The 20,601-nt window shown below is 37.1% G+C and overlaps 1 protein-coding gene across 1 annotated transcript in view; it reads right to left on the bottom strand.

The window, feature by feature from the left end:
* The window catches only part of Ac76E (adenylate cyclase type 2 Ac76E), a 143,011-nt gene that overhangs the window by 57,191 nt on the left and 65,219 nt on the right, over positions 1-20,601 (bottom strand). Inside the window, exons 15-16 of the mRNA XM_090376863.1 lie at positions 15,793-15,885; positions 7,994-8,157 (exon numbers count right to left, since the gene is read on the bottom strand). Coding sequence (XP_090232989.1) covers positions 7,994-8,157; positions 15,793-15,885 — 257 coding nt within the window. The remainder of the gene's footprint in view (positions 1-7,993; positions 8,158-15,792; positions 15,886-20,601) is intronic.

Genomic DNA, 20,601 nt, shown 5'->3' with positions numbered 1-20,601 from the left:
TCACACTGCTCCAATTTGTGTAGCAGTCTTCCATGTGCAACAGTATCAAAAGCCTTTCTAAGATCCAAGTATATAATATCAAAGTTATTCCCTGCATCCAGTTCTTTTGTGACTGCATCATAGTATCCAATCAAGTTGGTCAGGCAAGACTTCCCCTTAACAAAACCATGCTGTGTCTGAGCTATAACTGAAGTCTTGTCTAAATGATCCTGCAGTGCTTCTTTAACCAGTGCCTCCATTAATTTTCCTGGAACAGAAGTTAAGCTCACAGGTCTATAATTACTTGTGTCAGCCTTTGATCCTCTTTTGTGAATTGGGGTCACATTTGCACATTTCCAGTCTATGGGTTCCTCCCCTGAGTCCAAGGAAGCTCTCATAATTATGGCTAAGGGTTTGCTTACTTCCTTTGCTGCCTCCTTTAATATAACTGGATAGATCCCATCCACCCCGGGTGCCTTTCTTGTGTTTATCTTCAACAGTTTCTCCTCCACTTTACTCCCAGTTATTTCAAGATTCTGTAGCTTACTGCTAGAGTTGAATACACCTCTGGCATTCCCCTCGCTGAATAACTCCTCATGTGTGAATGTCGATGCAAAATATTCATTTAGTTTGTTAGCTACCTGAGCAGGATCATCAACACTTGACCCATCAATATCAAGTGGACCAATCTGATTCATCCCCTTCCTTCTAGAGTTTACATAAGTAAAGAACTCTTTGCTGTTTTTCTTTGCATCCTTTGCCAAGGATTTCTCGTAATCTGCCTTCGCCTGCCTAACCTCCTTTGTAACTTGGTTGCATATCAACTTGTATCTATCATAGGCTTCTGTGTCGTGTGTTAATTTGTATGTATCCCATGCATTTTTCTTCTCTGCCATATGCCTCATTAGTTCATCTGACATCCATTTTGGCCTAAACCTTGAACAATATTTCTTAGTTGGTATGTAAAGCCTAGTAGCTTCCAAGATAAGTTCTTTGAATGCTTCCCATTTTGAATTTGCTGTTGGTAACATCATCAGTTGGTCCCACTGTATAGAATTTAAATACTGTCTCATCGTAGTCGCCTTTACGGAAGCAATAACCCTTCCCTTTACCCCTAATGGTAGTTACCTCTTTGAGTAAATCCCACTTCAGCACACTGTGATCACTGCCACCTAGTGGTTCATTTATCTGCAGATTCTTAATGCATGAAGAATCACTGCTGATAATCAAATCAAGAGTATTACTCCCTCTAGTTGCCTCCCGAACATGCTGATGTAGAAAACAATCATCCAATAAATCCACAAAAGTCCTGCTAGTGTGTGAGTAACCAGCCCCCAAATTCCAGTCAATATCTGGGAAATTAAAATCTCCCATTATAAGACACTCTGATTTACTGGCCCACTCTATTTCCCTGTACAGTTCCTTATTATACTCATCAGAGTCATTAGGCCTATAGCACACTCCTACTCTCAATTGTGATCTCCCAATGCTTATGTCACACCAAACTGACTCAACACTGCACTGTCCAGCGATGTCGACTGGCTTCACTTCCTTGGTTTTTATGTGTTTCTTAACTAATAACATAACCCCTCCTCCCTTCCTATCCTGTCTATCCTTTCTGTAGACGTTGTATTCCCCAAATTGCAGTTCTGCATCCCTTATATCTGTGTGACACCACGTCTCTGATATCCCAACAATATCTGCCTTCGATGTTTTGAGCAATACCTCAAATTCATCAAATTTATTTACTAAACTCCTAGCATTGGTGTACACGCAAGTATACCTGCACCTGTTTCTATTCTTAGCTACCCTAACACAACCCATGTGTTTACTTGTACCGCAATGGCTCCCAACAGTCTCTGAAATACCATGCATCTTGTTTTTCAGGCTTCTGCTCATTCTAATAGAAGCAGTGCAAGAATCTCTTTCACCTCTGCCAGTGGCTACTGTCAATCTATTGGTCTTTGTCTCCCCCCCAAGCTAGCAGTTTTCCGACCCACCTAACACTGCCTCGATAGCATCAGCAAATATTCTTGCACCCTTTCTATTTAAGTGTATCCCATCCCTGTAGAAGCAATCTCTCCTGTTAACAAGTACAGTCCAGGCTGAAAAAAATTCTACCCCTTGAGCCTTGCACAATCTTTCCAGGGCCGAATTGATCGACAAGGCTCTCATCATATACTCCCTCCTATCGTGTCTGGGCAGAATTGCAGACACTTTCATATTCAACCCTAATTCTCGGCTTTTGTTCAACAGTGACCTGTACTTGTTAAGTAATTCTGCCGGTCTCCTACTCTTAATATTATTAGTGCCAACGTGTACAACTATATCACCTTTTGTGCCCTTAAAAGATGATATTCGCTCTACAACGTCATCAACCTTTGCCCCTGGCAGACATACCCTGGTCCTGTTCCACCTATCTTTTTTACAAAGCATGTTCCCCGTTTCCCTGACAATAGAGTCACCAACAACTACTAGTTCCTTCGGGACCAGCGCATTCTGCCTTAGGGGTTGTCTCTGTGTCACGCGATGCCCAAGTGCAAGCTCTGGCGTTGATGTGGGCAGCTGAGAGCTTGATGGGGCCCCTCAATTTAGTTTCTTCGAGGGCATCCACCCTGTCCTTCAAGCTCTCATATAGGCCCACAAGAACGCCGAGTTGTTGCCTGATATCGATACACTCCTTGCATCGCGCACACACAAAGACATCCCCCTTGGCAGTATCATGTCCCGTACCCGATTGCTCTGCAAACATCAAGCAAACAGTGCATTTTATAAGGCTGTGAGTCAGAGGACAACTGCCCCCCTCAGTTCTGCTCTGAGCCACAGCGCTTCCATTAGCTTGAGCCTTTTGCTTTGCTGCTCTGGTCTGAGTCATGATTCTATTAATTTATTAATTAATTATGTTATGTTATTAATTATATTACGTTTGTAATCTAAGTCGTTATATGTATTTATTTAAACGTACAATTTAACTGCTAACGAAGTTCAACTAACGCTATCTAGTACGGTATATAATGTCTCACAGAGTCTCTCCACTCTGTCTCATAGATGTTCTGTTCCTGCTGCATGCCTTTTCTACAGATACTTCCATGGGCACTGTTCTTCTGAATTGGCTTCTATAATTCCTGCTCTCTTTCAAAACAGTCCAAACACATGCTGCTACCAGCTAACATCCATTAACTGTCCAACTTCAAACTCACAGAACCAACTTTTCATCTTCCTTGTTTATTCATTCAACTGCTGTTTTCTGGAACAATCTTCCTTCATATGTATTTCCTGAAAATTATAGTCTACAAAAGTTCAAGTCTAATGTCAACAAATATCTTCTTTCATCTTCTGAACCTCTAACCCAAGCATGGTACTAAGTACTATAGGTTCTAATACCTCTTGTGTTTGGGGTTCTAATTAAACAAAAAAAAAAAAAAATTAAGAAATGACTACTTACAATGATGTGCACAATATATTAGTACACTTTTAAGAATTATGTTGTAAAATATTTGGTTATTTTTTGTTGTACACTGTATTTTACTGTACATCGTTCATAAAAATGTTTGCATTCGTTTAAGCTCAAATATATTTCTGGCACATTTTCTTCACACTAAAGGCCTTGATACAAAGTTTCAAATGCTGCCAACATTTCATGTTTAGAAGGTTTAATGTTGAACTAACATTGAGGCCATTGATATGTTGATACATATCATTGCCCTCAGTTTTATACAACTCATCGCTGATATTCTCTTTAGTTCTTTGAATACTCTCCAAAATGTAAGAGTCCCTCAAATATTCAGCTACTATGACATCGCTATTAACTCCTAAAAATTATTCAAGAACAATTTCTCCACTGATCAAACTTCTCACTTGGAGTTCTACCCAAGATTGCTCAATGCCTTGTAGCAGTTCATCCCTCTCATTGCTGTTAATTGGCATTTTACCAAAACCTGCTTTTGCAAAACAATTCTTAATCGTTCTTTCCATCACATCTTTACTCCAAAATGCACATCCATAAATCTTTAACAGAATCTATAAGTTAGTTGGTTGGTTTCTATTCTCAACATAATTATTTTTTTCAGTATGCACCTTTGGTAGTGCATTTTCAAATTCTTGATAATGCCTTGGTCCATTGGCTGCAGTTTAGACAAGGTATTTGGAGGGAAGAAAACAAGCTTCACACTTGTAAGTTTCAAAATTACTGTGTGAAGGTGGTTAGGGCAGTTGTCGACAATCAAAGCAATTTTTATGTTTTCTTTCGTCATCTTTCTATTGAATTTTAAAATCCACTGTTCAAAAATTTCACTTGTCATCCAAGCTTTTTTGTTGTAGTCCAAATCTAACGACTTTACTCCTTTGAAATATCGGGGTTGTTTACTTTTGCATATTACCAAAAGCTTCAGTTTTTCATTACCCACCATTCCCAACATGCTCCATTCAATGCCTCCTGTGGTCTTCCGTCAAAAGGATATCAGAAGGATTTTTATGAATCTTGATGCTATGAAAGCACCCGGTCCTGATGGTATTTCTCCACTTGTTCTCAAAACCTGTGCTCCTGAACTTACTCCTATTCTTTTCTGCCTTTTTTCACTTTCTTATTCCAAAGATGTTTTTCCTTCTGCTTGGAAATTTGCTCATATCCAGCCAGTTCCTAAAAAGGGTGACAAATCCCTTCCATCCAATTATCGTCCCATTGCAATTACTTCTACTCTTTCTAAAGTAATGGAGAAATCAATTAACCGCCAACTCTTAAACTACCTAGAAACCTTCCGTCTGATCAACGATCGCCAGTATGGATTCCGTCAATGTCGATCCACTGGTGATATTCTGGCTTCTGTTACCTATTTATGGACTAATTCAATGGAAAGGTTCGGTGAAACACAAGTAGTTGCTCTTGACATCTCAAAGGCTTTTGATCGTGTTTGGCATAAAGGTCTTCTAAACAAGCTTCCATCTTATGGTTTGCCAACTGTTTTTAGTAATTGGTTATCCAGTTTTCTCTCTGATCGCTCACTGAGGGGGATGGTAGATGGCTCTCTGTCTTCTAACTTCTCCACTAATGCCGGTGTCCCCCAAGGTTCAGTTCTTTCCCCCACTCTTTTCCTCTTGTATATTAATGACCTTCTTCCATTGACTGGAAATCCTATCCATAGTTTTGCCGATGATAGCACATTGCATTCCACTTTCCATTTTGAGAAACCTTGTCCTGCTCAATCAGCTTCAACTTCTCAAAAATCTGCTACCAATTCCTTAAATGCTGATCTTCAGGTATCCCAGTGGGGCAAAGACAACTTAGTTGATTTCAACCCTTCTAAAACTCAGTCTTGTCTTATATCTTGCAAAAAGGATTCTTCTGCTCTTATGCTTATCTTTAGTGACACTCCGATTTTTAGGCAAAATGATATATCTCTTTTGGGGATTACCCTGACTTCTAATCTCTCTTGGCACATATTTTTGTGCCAATTACAAATATTGCTTTCTCTGCATCTAAAAACTTGGTTTTCTCTTTCGCTCTCGGCATTACTTTTCTTCCAAACAGCTGCTCACTCTGTATAAATCGCAAATCCGCCCTGCCATGGAATATTGTTCCCACATCTGGGGTGGTGCCCCCAAAACCTCTCTCAGGCTTCTTGATTCCATTCAGAAGAGGGCAGTTAGGTTAATTAATGATTCATCTCTAACAGAGTCTCTCCACTCGCTTTCTCATAGACGTACTGTTTCTGCTGCATGCCTCTTCTACAGATACTTCCATGAGTACTGTTCTTCTGAATTGGCTTCTATAATTCCCGCTCTCTCTCTTTCAAAACAGTCTGAACACGTGCCGCCACCAGCCAACATCCATTTACTGTCCAACTTCAAACCCACAGAACCAACTTTTCATCTTCCTCATTTATTCATTCAACTGCCGTTTTCTGGAACAACCTTTCTTCATACGTATTTCCTGAAAATTACAATCTACAGAAGTTCAAGTCCAATGTCAACAAATATCTTCTTTCGTCCTCTCAACCTCCCACCCAAGCACGGTACTAAGTACTATAGGTTCTAATACCTCTCGTGTTTGGGGTTCACATAAAAAAAAAAAAAAAAAAAAAAATTTGACCCAACCCAGACTACAATTCTCTCCTTACTATTTTTGCCACCTACACATTTATCACAATCCATTTATTTATCACCTTTAAAAGTCAGTGTCTTGTTCAGCAAACATTTAAAAAATAGACCTCTTTCATCAATGTTGAATATGTCTTTGGGTACAGCCTTCTTCAATTACAACCACACTTTCACCAGAAATAACTTTTTCGAGTAAGCCATGGCACTTTTTAAATTTGTCCAGCCAACCAGAACTGGCTTGAAAGGTTTTATGTCTGAGAAATTTCATCCATTTAAAAACGGCTTCATCTACATCTTCATACAGGCATAATTTCACATGCTTCCAACTGGGTCCCATTTCCTCAAACAGTTTGAGAATAGTAACATGGTTTTTCAAAATGGTTAATACACTACTGGTAGGGACACCAAATTTTAAAGCGATTTTTTTTTTTTTAACTCCTCGATCTATACTATTAAGCATTTCCACTGCACTCAAGGATTTCCTCTTAGACATTGTAAGGTTACCTGCACAGCCACTAAAACAAAACTGATTTAGGGACAACTTGTATCTACCATACAGAGACAGGTGAAATTTTGTGAAAGTGTGGATGACTCATTTCTGCGAAACAACAGATGAATTTCCAGGATAAAGGAAAATCACTCTCTCTCCTAATTCTCTGATAGAGTGCTTACAATAGAAAACAGGTTGACCAGAGCCAAAATCCGTGTTGGGAATATTCCTTAATCTTTGCCAATGACTGTGGACACATAGAAAGCAGTTGACCAGAGTGACTTCTTGGTACAGTAAATGCTTCACAGGCAACACTAAATTGTGGAATGCTCTTAAGAATTAAACCCTTTAGCTATTAAAAGCTAAAGTATTGAATTCTTAATTTTTTTTAGCTCTGAATTTGTGCTTTCTACAGCATAAGCTCTATTGCTTCAAGGCCAAAGGTGCAAACAATGCATACCCAGATCTCTCGAAATTAGTTCATGTGGAAACTATTTTCAATGTAATGATCAAGGGGGAAATCAAAAAAAGGTTGCTACATAGAAAAATTTGCTATATGGAAGTTCGTTAAAGAGAGGTCCGGCTGTATATTTTATTTTTAATGTATTGTAAATAGTTTTATTTTACTATCCTGTCTATTTGTTCAACATACTTGAGAATATTTCTCATGTTTGCTATTCCCAACCTCTGATGATTCTTCTATGAGATCACTCTATATGGTATAGATCCTACTTAAAATTTTAAATCATTCATTTTTCAATTATTTTGTGTGTTAATAGCATGTGAGTAAACTTATTTTCTTTTTTTTACTTAATATAGTTGATACATATCATATAAGCTTAATTAAATTTAAACTAATTTTTGATGTTAAAACTAAGATTCATAATAATTTTTGAAATCAATTTCAGTTTTAATTTCACTTTTAGCTATTTTTACAGTAATACACTGAAGAAGGGGTACATCTTGTGAAACATTTGTAATTCAATCCAGTTGTATATAAGATACATTAAGTTGGTTCACAGAAAATAACAGATTGCATGCCATTTAGAACTATTTTTATAATGAAAAATCATCTTAAAAAAAAAAAAAAACTATGAATTGATGCAAGTGTATATATACGAGAGTTTTTTTGTTTGTTTTTTTAACTTTTGGCAACATTAAAACTGACTGTGGTGCTTTTTGTGTTTCCAGTGTGAATTTTATTGTGAGGTAATTTCTTAATGAAATATTTAGTAAAAATATTTTCTGAAGGAAATGAAACTAAGTGCAAAATGCAGTTTACACACATGAATAGTGATAAGTATAACAAAGCATTTTACGATGTAATTTATCATTTAGTAAAAAAATTTTCTACTTAAATGACAGGAGTTATAAAGGATTCCAATGAAACAAATATATCAAGCTGTGATCTGAAAATGTTTACTTAACTCTTTGGTTTCCATAGATATTAAGCAACTGTCTATCTTGATAGAATAGAAGACCACCGTAAATGCAACCAGTTCCATAAATGTTACTGATACCCTCACTAAGTAATTGATACGGTGGAACATGGAAATTTCTATAATGGATAACACAGCAGGAAAAAAATGTTCCTGAAGAAAATGAAATAGGCAAAATGATTAAAGCACTAAGAATTCTTTTACACAAATATGAGGTTACTATAAATTAAGTTACCAAATGTAAATTTATTACAATGCAAAAATATATGCTTTATATAACTCAAAGTTAAGATGTCAAAGTACATCAAAGTTAAAATGAGAATGAGCATGCATCATGATTTCTACACTAAGAGCTGAAACTTTACTCTTTTGACACAAATTTTCTGTTTTCAGGGAGTACTGAGCTTGCTAAAACATTTTACAAGCTGTTAGTACACAACAGCCTCTTTTTTGTGTGTGTTGCTCTGGATGGTGCAGAAAACAAGGAAAATATGCTTAAGAATGGAAAAATAGAAGACAGGGCAGGACACTTACTTTTTAGAAAACTAGAGAGATGCAAGAGTTAAAGAAAATGTTTTTACAAGTCAGCCTAGCAGGCTGACCTGTAAAAAAAAAAAAAAAAAAAAAAAATTTTCTGTCCTATTTGATTTTCTGCTGATGAGCCCACAAACCACATGTTTTTTTGGGAGCCACCAAGTGGAACTTTAATTTATTGACTTTCCCAAACTTTTGATTTAAAATTAGTAGTGTAGTGTTTGTTTGAGATTTCCTGATTAATTTGGTGTATTTGTTCTGTACTTTAGCATTAGCATTAGTAGAGGCATTTGATGCAAGAAAGCAAGCTTATGCAGCATCAGCCAAAAAAAAAAAAAAAAACCCACTTCCACTTCACCCCTCTGTTCGTTCAAAATACCTGTCCAGCTGAGCCTTAAACTTATTTAGGCTATCAACCTCCACCACAAGGGATGGCAGTCTGTTCCACCAACCAACCAACCACCCGCTGGCTAAAGGCAAATTTCCGCACGTCTATCCTACATCTGTCTTTCCTCAATTTGAATTTATGCCCTCTCAGGTGATTTTTCTGAGCTAGAGGAAGAATCCCATCAGCATTGAGCATGCTTAAACCATTCAAGGCTTTATACACCTCTATCAGATCACCTCGCTGGTGCCTAGTCTCCAGACACTGTAATTTGCAAAACTTAAGCCTTTCTTCGTAAGAGCACCCCTTTGTTCCATTCACTAATCTTGTTGCCCTTCTCTGTACTCGTTCCAGCAGCTCTACATCCTTCTTGAAATGAGGCCTCCAGACCTGTATACAGTACTCTAGGTGTGGCCTGACCATTGCCTTATACAATGGAATAATCACCTCCTTATCCCTGCTGAAAAAATTCCTGTATATCATTGACAATACTCCATGAGCTACTCTTGCAGCCCATCTGCACTGCTCAGAGAACTTCATATCTGCCTACACAATCACCCCCAAGTCCCTTTCATTCTCTACCACTGTCAGTGTAGTACCACAGAGTTGATACGTTGCTCTGGGGTTGCTGTTTCACATGTGTAGTACTTTACATTTGTCAATGTTAAACTTCATTTGCCACCTCTCAGCCCATCTGCTCAACCTTTCCAGATCCTGTTGCAGCAGCATAGTGTCAGTAGTGTCCTTGGCAACCCTGCCAACCTTTGTATCATCTGCAAACTTGGACATTAAGCTTGATATACCATCATCAATATCATTTATAAATACAGAAAACAATAATGGACCCAACACTGAGCCCTGGGGGACTCCACTAATAACATTAGTCCACGATGAGCAGTGTCCATTGATTACCACTCTCTGTCTTCTCCCCCTCAACCACCCCTTTATCCATAGCAGCAATTTGCCTCCAATGTCACACTGCTCCAATTTGTGTAGCAGTCTTCCATGTGCAACAGTATCAAAAGCCTTTCTAAGATCCAAGTATATAATATCAAAGTTATTCCCTGCATCCAGTTCTTTTGTGACTGCATCATAGTATCCAATCAAGTTGGTCAGGCAAGACTTCCCCTTAACAAAACCATGCTGTGTCTGAGCTATAACTGAAGTCTTGTCTAAATGATCCTGCAGTGCTTCTTTAACCAGTGCCTCCATTAATTTTCCTGGAACAGAAGTTAAGCTCACAGGTCTATAATTACTTGTGTCAGCCTTTGATCCTCTTTTGTGAATTGGGGTCACATTTGCACATTTCCAGTCTATGGGTTCCTCCCCTGAGTCCAAGGAAGCTCTCATAATTATGGCTAAGGGTTTGCTTACTTCCTTTGCTGCCTCCTTTAATATAACTGGATAGATCCCATCCACCCCGGGTGCCTTTCTTGTGTTTATCTTCAACAGTTTCTCCTCCACTTTACTCCCAGTTATTTCAAGATTCTGTAGCTTACTGCTAGAGTTGAATACACCTCTGGCATTCCCCTTGCTGAATAACTCATCATGTGTGAACGTCGATGCAAAATATTAATTTAGTTTGTTAGCTACCTGAGCAGGATCATCAACAGTTGACCCATCAATATCAAGTGGACCAATCTGATTCATCCCCTTCCTTCTAGAGTTTACATAAGTAAAGAACTCTTTGCTGTTTTTCTTTGCATCCCTTGCCAAGGATTTCTCGTAATCTGCCTTCGCCTGCCTAACCTCCTTTGTAACTTGGTTGCATATCAACTTGTATCTATCATAGGCTTCTGTGTCATGTGTTAATTTGTAAGTATCCCATGCATTTTTCTTCTCTGCCATATGCCTCATTAGTTCGTCTGACATCCATTTTGGCCTAAACCTTGAACAATATTTCTTAGTTGGTATGTAAAGCCTAGTAGCTTCCAAGATAAGTTCTTTGAATGCTTCCCATTTTGAATTTGCTGTTGGTAACATCATCAGTTGGTCCCACTGTATAGAATTTAAATACTGTCTCATCGTAGTCGCCTTTACGGAAGCAATAACCCTTCCCTTTACCCCTAATGGTAGTTACCTCTTTGAGTAAATCCCACTTCAGCACACTGTGATCACTGCCACCTAGTGGTTCATTTATCTGCAGATTCTTAATGCATGAAGAATCACTGCTGATAATCAAATCAAGAGTATTACTCCCTCTAGTTGCCTCCCGAACATGCTGATGTAGAAAACAATCATCCAATAGATCCACAAAAGCCCTGCTAGTGTGTGAGTAACCAGCCCCCAAATTCCAGTCAATATCTGGGAAATTGAAATCTCCCATTATAAGACTCTCTGATTTACTGGCCTACTCTATTTCCCTGTACAGTTCCTTATTATACTCATCAGAGTCATTAGGCCTATAGCACACTCCTACTCTCAATTGTGATCTCCCAATGCTTATGTCACACCAAACTGACTCAACACTGCACTGTCCAGCGATGTCGACTGGCTTCACTTCCTTGGTTTTTATGTGTTTCTTAACTAATAGCATAACCCCCCCCCTTCCTATCCTGTCTATCCTTTCTGTAGACGTTGTACTCCCCAAATTGCAGTTCTGCATCCCTTATATCTGTGTGACACCACGTCTCTGATATCCCAACAATATCTGCCTTTGATGTTTTGAGCAATACCTCAAATTCATCAAACTTGGCCCTTATAATTGCTTAAAAAAACCAAAGTCAACTTCTGCCAGCATTGTGCTGTATCAATAGGAATGCTCGAATTTTGCTGTAATTATTCTAGTATTGAGATTTAGATACAGCAGATACTGAATGTTTCTTTGTAGCTGCGTAATTAGTATAAAAGGGGCTTATAATCTATAATTTATAGCACTACAACATGTTTGAATAACTTAACTTTATCATTTAGTCTGTAACGTACGACATCAATATTCGTAGATCTTTTAGTATCTGTGATTTGGCATAGATATAGTATCGCAAATAGGTCACTCGAGAGTTCGAATAAAATCACTTATGTTGGCAATAGATAGTTAAATCTATTACAACTACTTAGAATTTAAAAACACAAAATTATAGTGTAATACTCATACCTTAAACTTGATAGGATATACGGAATACATATAACATAAACTTGGTAGAAGATACGAAATACATATACAATATGTTGTTGTTATTTGGTTTTTAGGAGCATTAGCAACTAATGCCATATTGCTCCGGGAATATGCGGTGGTCATTCCCTGACCTTTCCACATCCTCCATATTTGGTGGAAACGGGCTCGAACCCTGGTCTAATCAAGAAGCGTGTGCTACGCACAGCTGCTCTTTCCCACCTGACTACGGAGGTGCCCATATACAATAAGCTCTATTTTGAAATATATATTCATGATATAAACTGCATAGCATTACCAGTGCATTGTGTTATTACTACATCAGGATGTAAGTTTAGTATAGTATTTTCATTATACTGAATTTGAACTGGAATCATGCATCAGACCAGAGCAGCAAAGCAAAAGGTAGTGGGAGAACTGAGAAGGGGGTAGTTGTCCTCTGAATCATAGCCTTATGAAATGTACTATTTGTTTGATGTTTATGGACTATCAGGAACAGGACATAATATTCCAAATGGGATGTCTGTGCGTGCTTGATGTGAAGAGTGTGAGGATGTTAGGCGCCAACTCAACGTTGTTATGGGCCTTTATGAGAGCTTGAAGACAGGGCGGATGCCATCAAAGAATTTAAGTTGGGGCCCATCAAGCTCTCAGCTGCCCATATCAACACCACAGCTTGAACTTGATCATCAGACAACATGGCTGCAATTCTCAAGGCAGAATGCACTAGTCCCACAGGAGCTAGTTATTATCGGTGACTCTATTGACAGGGAAATGGGAACTATATTGTGCAAAAAAGGATAGGTGGAATAGGACCAGGATAGGTCTGCCAGGGGCAAAAGTTGATGATGTAGAGCAGATATTATCTTTTAAAAACACAAAAGGTGATATTGTTTTACACGCTGGGATTAATAGGAGAGTTAACTTACTGTACAAGTACAGGTCAATGTCAAAAAAAACGTCACAAGTTAGGGTAAAATTTGAAAGTGTCTGCAATTCTGCCCAGACATGATAGGAATATATGATGAGAGACTTGTCAATCTATTCGGCCCTGGAGAGATTGTGCGAGGCTCCTTGGGTAGAATTTTTCTCAGTGTGGTCTATGCTTGTTAACAGGGATGGGATACACTTAAATAGAAATGTTGCAAGAATATATGCTGATGCTATCGAGGCAGTGTTAGGTCAGTCGGAAAACTGCTAGCTTGGGGGAATACACAGACTAATAGATTAACAGCAGTCGCACGCAGAGGTGAAAGCAATTCTTGCATTACTTCTATTGGAATGAGCAGCAGCTTGGAAAGCAAGGCACTGAGAATTTCAAGAATAGCTGGGAATCATCATGGAACAAGTAAATACGTGGGCTGTGTTAGGGTAACTAAGAGTAAGAACAGGTGACTGTACACCAATGCTAGGAGTATAGTAAATAAATTTGAAGAGCTGGTCAAGGCATCAAAGGCAGATATTGTTAGAATATAAGAGAAGTGGTGTCATACAGATATAAGGAATGCAGAATTTGAATGGAGTACAATGTGTACAGGAAGGATAGAAAAGTACAACAGGTTGTACTGTTAGTTAAGAAACACATAAAATCTAAGGCAGTGCATTCAGTTAACACGGGTAGCCAGTTTGGTGTGACATAAGCTGGAAAGGCAAATATGTAAATGAACTGTAAGGTTGACTTCTTTTCAGGGAGTCAGTGGTTAAAGAAATATTGTGGGATCATCTTGATAGAAATGGAGTTATACAGAAATTACAGTATGGGTTTGTTAAGGGTAGATCTTGTCTGACTTATCTGATTAGCAACTATAATGCAGTAACAAAGGAACTGCATGCAAAATATAATTGACTTCATACAATTAGATTTCAGTAAAGCTTTTGACACTGCTCTTCATGGACTGGTATTAGTGGGGTAGCCCAGGGCTCATTGTTGTTTTCTGTATTTATTAACGTTATTGATGAAGGCACATACAGTTCAATGTCCAAGTTTACTGACAATATAAAGGCTTAGTAGAATGGTTAATGACAGGACTGGCACCTCCGTAGCCAGGTGGGCAGGAGCAGCAGTGCGTAGCACATGCTTCTTGATTGAACCGGAGTTCGAGCCCATGACCCACCAAATACAGAGGATGTGGAAAGGTCAGGGAATGACCACCGCATATCCCCGGAGCAATATGGCCTTAGTTGCTAATGCTCCTAAAAACCAAATAACAACAACGACAGGACTCGGGGTAAGCTACTGCAAGAAGACCTAGAAAAATTAGGCAGTGAGCTGAAAAGTGGCAACTGAAGTTGAAGTTTAACATTGATAAATGAAAGGTATGTGCAGCAGTAATCCCAGAATTATATACTAATTAAACAGTACCACACTCAAGGTGGTAAAGAATGAAATATATTTAGAGGTAATTGTACAGTTCAACATGAAGTTTTCTGAGCAATGCTAAGCAGCTCATGAGGTTTTATCAATGATATACAGAAACGTTTCCAGCAGGGACAATGAAATGATTATCCCCTTGTATAAGGCAATGGTTAGGCCACATCTTGAGTACTGGATACAGTCTTGAAGCTGCATTTTAAGAAGAATGCAAATCTCTTGGAATGGGTGCTGAGAGGCACAATCAGATTAGTCATGCCCAGAAAAGGGTACCCTTACCACAAAACACCTCGGTTCTGCAATTTGCAGCACTTGGAAAGAAATTGAGCACCTGTGATGAGACCTAATGGAAGTGTTTAAGACTTTAAATGGATTGAGTAAACAATTAAATGGATTAGTGATCATACACTAACTCTTTCTCAGTCAATGCACATGAGGGGATATAAACTCAAACTGAAAAACGATCGCCGCAGGATAGATATGTAAACATTTGCTTTCCACCAAAGAGTAATTAATTGTTGGAACAACTATCATCTGATATTATGGAAGTGGATACTTTGAATAAATTTAAGGAAGAATTAGAAAAATTATAAGAAGGGAATTGATGGATAAGTCAGGTAGTGTGGTGGTTTTTTTTTTTTTTTTGGCTGATGCTGTACAAGTTTGCTTCCTTGCACCATTTTGGCACCACTTAGACTAATTTCTCTACTATTTCTTGTGTTATCTCAGTATTATTTAGCTCTCAATTATAACTAATATTGCCATTTTTTGTATTAGGGGGTGGGGATATATTTCTGATAACCCTACCCCTAAAATCTTCATACATGAATGTAGACACAAAATATTTATTCCATTTTTCAGCAACCTGAACAGGATCATCCACAGTTATGCTGTTCATATTTAATTGGAATAATGTGATTCAAACCTTTTCTTCTATTGTTAACTTAAGTAAAGAATTCTTTGCTAGTTTTCTTTTGTTTGATGACTGAAGATTTAATCAGCAAAGATTCATGTGCATAGATATACTTCAATATTTATAGATGCATTATTATAATAAAAAGGTTTCACCAAATAATTCAATTAAAGCAAATAATTAAGTTCTGTATTTCTTTTCTTTTTGAGTCATCTAAAAAGGTTTTGTGCCTTTTAGATGACTCAAAATTTGCTCTGTGCCCATTGTGTCAAATGTTGGATAATCCAGCCCTGGCTGATACGGAATGAAGACAGATGTAAACTTTCTTTGGTATGGGGAGAAAGAGTTGTATTTTTAAGTATAAAAAGAAAATTTCCCTGTTCCTTACTCTGAGCACTGCAAAAATATTCATTTATATATATATATATATTTATCATAAGAATATTTATTATACAGAAAAATGAAAAGAATACCTGGTGAATAAAATAACCAGCAGTCTGTGTGTTATTTAAACCAGTCATATTTGAAGATATAACATCTGTACTTTCATTTTGACTGCAGTATAGCTGTAATAAAAAAAAAAATGGATAAAATTATTTCTTGTGTAAAAATATCTTTATATTTTCCAAATTAGATACTGCATAATATTTACAAAAAAAAAAAAAAAAAAAAAAAAAATTTATTTATATGTACTGCAATTTGGAAATTACTACAATTTTTTTTTTCATCTCTTGCAAACTACCAACATTTAAAGTAAGGAAAGGTAAAATGGTGATGGGGGAAGAGATGTTTGGTCTGCTCAAGTTATGGGATGCACATATTGCAGTAGTATGCAATACAACTGAATTACTACATGTGAACTAATTTTGGTATTTTAGTATGATAAGTTTATCCAGTGGTGTATTTTCATTCCAAGTAAACAACTATAACACAAAAAAGATGAATCCCATCATACACACACTGAATAAGTGACATGGGAGTTTTGTATTTTTTTTTTTTTTTTTTTTTTTTGACTGATGCTGTATAAGCTTGCTTTCTTGCATCATCATTTTCCACTTGTAATGCTAATGTTATATTGAAGTGTTGTTCACAAAACTTGTCTTTAGGAAAACTGCCATTTCCTGATAGGAAGTTGCTTTGAGCTGTATAGTGCTCAACAGTACCAATCAACAATGCTTTTTTTCAGTCAAATGAGTCAGCAAGTGCTAATAACGTGAAGAATGTGGAAAGCTATTGGAAAACTTTTTTTTTTTAGAAATTAAATTGCTCATTCTAAAAAAGAATAGATTTGGATGGGTGCTAGATCGATACTACATATAGCAGAATTGAGCAATTTGAAAATCAACAGTATCAAAAACTTTTATTATAAATAATGTAAATACAGTATACATACAAGGTTCCATAATTTTAATGTAAACTTTCTTGCATTTTATTGAGCATATACTATGATAAAATTTTTGCATAATTTTTGAATTTAAAGCTTTAAATATAAATACAGTGCAACCTTGATATAATACACTTCATGTTGTGGTTTCAGACATACAGTGGGTATGACCATGTCCCCCAAAATGAATTATGAATAAAAATAATGCTCAAAGAGCTAGACATTTCATATTGGAAACTGGAAAAACAGAAGAATATATATATTCATACCTACCATACATCCTATTAATGTATTTCCAAGAGGAGAAATTAACTAAAGATTGGCTGTATATTTGCTTCGATATATTCAGTATTCAATTGCAGAGTAATTTTTGTAAACAACAGGACTCATCACTGTAGACACCCAGTTTCTCCCCTCAGCTAGAGATACAATATAAGAGTATATCAATGGAATGCTAATTATTGAATACAGCTACCATTCATCAAATGCATTACATTAGTCAGAAAGTAAATTTCTGTAAACGACAGCACATGACATCCTTTCTTTGACTAGAAGTTACAAACTTGGATAGCAAGAAGTGCTAAGGACTAAACTAGACAAAAATATACATGAACTGACAAGTGATTTATGGGGAAATTATATGACTTCACTTCAGCACTATAATGAGCTGGACAGTTTGGTTTTGATTTAGTTTTCTCAAAACTAAATCAAAATGGCAAATTCTAGGGCATCAGAAATAAGTACATGGCAAAATTAGTAAATCAGTAGGATTGAAGTAATGGCTACCAAAAGAAAAAATTACACAGTTGAAGAAAAGTTAAAGATTATTGAAAGAGTTAAGAATGCAGTATATTTCACAAGCATGGAATTCCAGAAGGAACGATCCATGGTTGGATGAAACAGGAAGAAAAATTGCATTTATTCTTTCGTAGACTGTAAAAGATGAAATAGGTCTCCAAAAAAAGAAAACTAGACTTTGTGAAAACAGCAATGTGAACCAATGCTTATACAAGTGGTTTCTACAGAAGTATAGTGAAAGAGTACCAATAAATGGGGTAATTTTGAAAGCACAAGCATTTAAATTTCATAAGTTACTTGGTGGAGACATGACATTTAAAACTTCTGAAGTGTGGATCTGGAGATAGAAGGCTCATGGAAGATACCAGGTTAGTCTTGTAGGCAAATCAGCATTTAGTGACATAATAGCAGCAGAAGCATTTCCTGAATTTCTGCACAGATGAACAGCACTGTACTATAAACTTCTTCCTGACAAGCCATTTGATAAAATGTAAGCCCATAACAGCATTGTGTATTAGTAAAATGTAAAGGGAATGATATAACCTTTAATGCTTTGTCTTTTAGTCTGTATACTCATAAAACATTAGTAAATAAATTATTTATTTACTAAGTAAAGTATACTTACGTTAAAAAAAAACTGGGGGAAAAAAATGGTGAAATTTTTTGGCTATAACATGCTTTGCTCATAACATGAGTATTAAAATTGTCTGACACCTGCATTATATTGAGGTTGCACCATATTTAGTACTTAACATTTAGCAACATTTACTATTGTTATATAGAAAATGTTTCCTTAAAACTAGCAAGAAGCACTGCTCACCAAGGAGTTAAAATTATTTACATTATATCTATGGATAAATTTCCTTCATTTAACATCAATTCACTTGGCACTCTGCTTTTATGGCCCCAATTAAGAGTGCTAAGCAGGGGGAGGGTACTGTACTGGTCATCCATGATATAGTAGTTTTTCCACATTTTTGAAGTCATTTGGATTCAAATTCCATTTACGACTGGAGAAATTTTTAAAGCCCTCTTAAATCGAGGCTGTAATTCTAGGTGGTAGGATGACTCTCATTAACTGCTGCAATACCACATTTTGCTTATTGGAGACCCAAAGTGGTGAAACTCATGTTTAGTCTCCAGAGCTTTGCTCTGGCACCCCCCCCATCATCTCCTTCAATCATGCAGTATGATTGATGTCTTTTGAGATTATGATAAACATCCTGGTGAGATCCAATCTTTCTTATAATTTGAGGTTATAGCTCTAAAACAGTGTTTGCAGGAGAGCCATTTGGTAGTTCTCTGGACAAATCTATCTAATGGTAACTCTCTAGGAGGCATCTGGATCAGCAAATGTATAATCACACTACCTCTATTCTGCCAGATAGTGACTGGAAGAAGTTAGAGTAGTGTGTATGCATGGGGGGGATATTGTTGAAGCTAAGTTATAGAAAGAAGTTGGATATATTCTTGCTGTGCATTGTGCGTGTGCCACATCCAAACGTTCCTTACTTCATAGAACGTGTCCCTCCCTCTACTTTTAATATATCTACTGAATACATCATGAATAGTCAAACTAATAGAACAAACTTATCTGAGAAAAGAACTAAACCTCAGAAACACTTCATTCATTTCATGAATATACATGATTTCAGTTCCAGTCTCGATGATGTCCATTTCCACTTAGCTTGGCAAGAAAGTCCCACTTACTTTTCTGACAGAATCCCAATTATCTGTTGCCTCAACCACTGCTCATCTCAGTTGTCCTAATTATTCACTGTACAATTCCCATTGCTTCCAATGTGGTACGTTTGCATATGTCCACTCTGATATTCCCTGCCAAAGACAATAATTTGGAATTTCCTCTTTTCAATCCTCTCTAGTTTAAAATCTCTCTACCCTATTCTGTTAAATTTATCTGTAGCCTCTATCATTCTCCCATCTCCAATAATCATTTGAAACTCTGACTTCCTTTCTGAAAAACTCAACTTTCTTAACAACAATTAATCTTCATTGATGATTTTAATATTCACAAGGTACTGCGCATATGGGTAGCAGTAATCCCAAAATTTCTTGCTACAATCAAGGTAGTAGCAAATGAAAAATACTTGGAGAGTTGTTGTTGTTGTTATTTGGTTTTTAGGAGCATTAGCAACTAAGGCCATATTGCTCCGGGGATATGTGGTGATCATTCCCTGACCTTTCCGCATCCTCCATATTTGGTGGCTCATGGGCTCTAACCCCGGTCTAATCAAGAAGCGTGTGCTACGCACTGCTGCTCCTGCCCACTTGGCTACAGAGGCGCCACTTGGAGAGTAAATTATTATCCCATTGAACAAGACAGTGGTTGGGCTGCATCTTGAGTACTGCACACAGGTCTGGAGGCCGCATTTTAGGAAGGTTGTAGATGGCTGAAAACAGGTGCAAAGAAAGGCAACAAAATTGGTTAAGGTAACGAAAGGGTTGTCTTACTAAGAAAGGCTTTAGTTCTGTAAATTCCAGCATCTGGAAACTAGGCACCTGCAAAGTGATCTGACTGAGGTGTTAAAAGCTTTGATTAGACTGAACAAGCTCAATGCTGATGACATTCTTCCTCATACTACACATGAGAAAGCATGAATTCAAATTGAGAAAGGATGGTTGCAGGACAGATGTGCAAATTTTTCTTTCAGCCAGTGGGTGGTTGATTTTTGGAATATATTTCCATCTGTTGTTGTGGAATTGAGGTAGTTTTAATAAATTCAAGGGAAAATTATTGGAGGAGATGAACAGGTGATGTGGGAAAGGTTTCCCCCCCTTGACAATACTTTATAAACTTTCTTTCTTGCATCATTTGCCACTACTGAGACTAACGTTGCATATCACAATTGTCTCGCATCTAATCTTCAAGTTCAGTTTATGCCTACACTAAAACTCTCAACAATCATTAAGCAGTTATTAATCAATGCAAACTAGACTGAACAGACTAAGAGTAGAAAACTTACTTCTTAGCAAAATTTAATTTCAAGGTTAAGGTCTGTATTTAAAAAAAAATCTTTTCTCCTGTTTTTTTCCCAATAAAAATTAAGAAATCTCCTGCTTTCCTAAAGGTTTGGCACCT

This window comes from Mastigoproctus giganteus, chromosome 7, assembly GCF_048544385.1.
Source record: "Mastigoproctus giganteus isolate SK-2022 chromosome 7, ASM4854438v1, whole genome shotgun sequence".
Classification (NCBI taxonomy): Eukaryota; Metazoa; Arthropoda; class Arachnida; order Uropygi; family Thelyphonidae; genus Mastigoproctus; species Mastigoproctus giganteus.
This window is presented reverse-complemented; position numbering and strand designations above follow the sequence as displayed.